This window comes from Cyprinodon variegatus, unplaced genomic scaffold (assembly GCF_000732505.1).
Source record: "Cyprinodon variegatus isolate N-32 unplaced genomic scaffold, C_variegatus-1.0 Scaffold1832, whole genome shotgun sequence".
In the NCBI taxonomy this organism is placed as follows: domain Eukaryota; kingdom Metazoa; phylum Chordata; class Actinopteri; order Cyprinodontiformes; family Cyprinodontidae; genus Cyprinodon; species Cyprinodon variegatus.
This window is the reverse complement of record NW_015152285.1, coordinates 40,637-43,504: the sequence shown is the minus strand read 5'-3', so window position 1 is coordinate 43,504 and position 2,868 is coordinate 40,637. Positions and strand designations below refer to the sequence as shown.

Genomic DNA, 2,868 nt, shown 5'->3' with positions numbered 1-2,868 from the left:
CCATCCATCCATCCATCATCCATCCATCCATCCATCATCCATCCATCCATCCATCCATCCATCCATCGTCCATCCATCCATCCGTCTCTTTCATCTTCCCTCTTCTTCTCTCCTCAGATTGTCTCTGCAGTCCAGTATTGCCATCAGAAGCACATTGTTCACAGGGACCTTAAGGTAAGCCAGATTACCGAGGCGCCTTAAATGCATCATGACAGCAGTCAGCCTGCTCACCAGTTGTTCTACCAAACTGGTTCCAGTGGTTCCTTTTGACCACAAAATGTTCCTGCAGAGGAATCCAGGTGTGATGGAAGGTCTACCTTTGAGTCAGTTCAACTAGCCTCCCTGTCAGAGGAGTTGGTAGCTTCACAGCTAGCAGACAGCTAACCTACAGCTGATACAGGAGGTCAAAGGTCATCTCTGTAGCCCCCTCAGGGCAGCCTGCCATCCAGAAGCAGCCATTAGGTTACGCATGGTTTTCCTGTTTCCATGAAGCAGCAGGTTCTCTATCTGGATTCCACTCTGAGCAGCCTCTCTGTCCCGCAGCATGATGCTGCCACCGCCATGCCACTGTGTGGGTGAAATGGGACTTCTGGCTTTGCTTTAATGATGGCAGCTCTCTCCTCCTCTAATGTCTGGATGGGCCAATCGCAGCGCAGGAGGCGGGACCATGAGCATATTGGTGTTTGCTGGTCAGCCCTCATTGGTTTATGGCTTCCATCAACCTGTCAGCTATACCTGCAGCTGGAGGTAACTCTGTGGTCTGTAGACCAGAGTCACGAGGTGGGAAGGCGGCGTCCTGTAGGACTGCGTTGGCAGCGACGTGTCACCAGTTATGCTGACTGTCTGCTAAATGCATTTTCATTGTCAGTCACTGGTGCCCATCATGGGATCACCATAGCATGGTTTGGTTCAGCATCATCAACGCGCCGCTGGAAGCCTTTCCTCCACAGAGCGGGCCGGAAATCTTTACCCACAGAAGTCGATGGCGTCTGTTATCCTGATGACCTGCTAGTGAATCAGCTAGTGATGCTAACCAGTCACTCCGGTTCATGTGTTTAGATCCGGAGGGTTAGCTGTTGGATGTTAGCATAGCCTGATATCTTGTGAAGTGATTTCTGGGATTGTTGTGTTTCTAAACTCTCTGACCTCCACCTGACTGGTTTCATCCAGGAAGTTATCTTTAGTTGTTTTAGATCCAGAATGGTTCCAGACGGTTTGATACGCTCATTTTAACATGAACGCCACTATGAAACTAATCCATCTCCTTCCCTACGCATTGATTTAAAAAAAATATAGAAAGGAATTGATCCAAAACTGATGAAATCGATTTTTTTCCCCAGTTCTAACTGTGAGAGGAAGATCATTCCTCCTCTTCCTCCTCCTGTCTTCCTGCAGGCGGAGAACCTCCTTCTGGATGCCGACATGAACATCAAGATCGCAGATTTTGGCTTCAGTAACGAGTTCACGCTGGGAGGAAAGCTGGACACGTTCTGCGGGTCTCCTCCGTACGCTGCTCCAGAACTCTTCCAGGTATCCGGATCCAGCATCATTAGTCTGTTAGAGCAGTGGGGGGACTGGGACCGTACTGGTAACAGCTCCCAAAGCGAGCCGCTTCCTGTCCGGGAGACTCTGACGTCAGCCTGAAACTTTGCGGTTTATAAAAACCATCATAAAGGAGAAAATCCATCAGATTAGAAGGAACAGCTGCAGTGTAGGCGTCCCATAAAGGGCTGCAGGAGGAGCAGGACAACATGGCTGCCATGGGATATTTCCCTCCCAGTTTACACTGAGGGGTAACGGCTTTAAAGCTCCGCCTCCAAACGAACTGGACTGTTTCCTGGTGCGGATTCCCAGTTTGTTTCCAAGCTTGAAGACGTTTGTTTTCCCATCCAAGTATCAGAATAATTGACTGTAGATTTGTTTGATCTTTGGGGAAATGAGCCTTAAATTTATCATTACTGGGGATCAGATTATCATCCAGAAATAATCCCTGGATTAATTGATTAAACAATATAATCTCAAATTATTTGTTTTAGTTTTGGAAGATTGACAACGTGAAAATATAAAGATCAAGGTTCAGCCGTCCTGTTTAATCCTGCTTATTTATGGTTACTGGTGAAAATGTTCCACCTCCAGACATTCTCTGTTCATCCGTTCATCTGGATTATAATCCCACTATAATCTGCAGTTCTTGTTGGGAGCTGCAGACCTCAAGCTGGGAATCCCTGCTGGAAGGCCAGCCTCTGGAAGGCCAGCCTGTGGCGGGTTTCCTGCTGCGGCTGGAAGGGAATAGAAAGAGTTTTTAAGGTTTGGGGTAAAAACTGCAAGAACCAGAATATATCATCGAATATTTCAACATTTCTAGTTAATCTGGGTTTTTATAAACTGTTTCTCTAAAGTTCATTAAAATGTTTTAGTGCAGCGATAATGATCAGAGCTGCTCTCTGTTCCTACATATCAAACTATTCTACCAGCTTTATTTAACTTTTGAGTTGAACTCCTGGATGTTTATTAATCTTTCATCTGCAGAATGAACGCTGAACAAGGTTATAAACACTCTGTGTTCTTTAAGACGCAGCAGACTGAGACAGTCGGTTTATCCTGTTAGCGGAGAGACACCGTACCACTGTCACTGTTTTAGCTTGGCGTCTCCATCCAGCGGCTGCTCCACCAAACCCCGATTTTCTGGACATTCATTGTTAAAGTCGTGGGGAAGAAATGTCAAATCCTTCTGGCTTAAACATGTATATAAATGTTCTCTTTATCAGACCATATTGTCCAAAAATTTAGAAAATTACTATCTAAAAAAAATCCTGTCTTAAAATCTGTGTTTCTTCGTTATCTTCTGCAGGCCAGTTAGTTCTACGT

The 2,868-nt window shown here is 45.8% G+C and overlaps 1 protein-coding gene across 1 annotated transcript in view; it reads left to right on the top strand.

Moving 5' to 3' along the window:
* LOC107104653 (MAP/microtubule affinity-regulating kinase 3-like) overlaps positions 1-2,868 on the top strand; it is a 13,875-nt gene that overhangs the window by 3,905 nt on the left and 7,102 nt on the right. The window contains exons 5-6 of the mRNA XM_015404697.1: positions 111-174; positions 1,396-1,530. Coding sequence (XP_015260183.1) covers positions 111-174; positions 1,396-1,530 — 199 coding nt within the window. The remainder of the gene's footprint in view (positions 1-110; positions 175-1,395; positions 1,531-2,868) is intronic.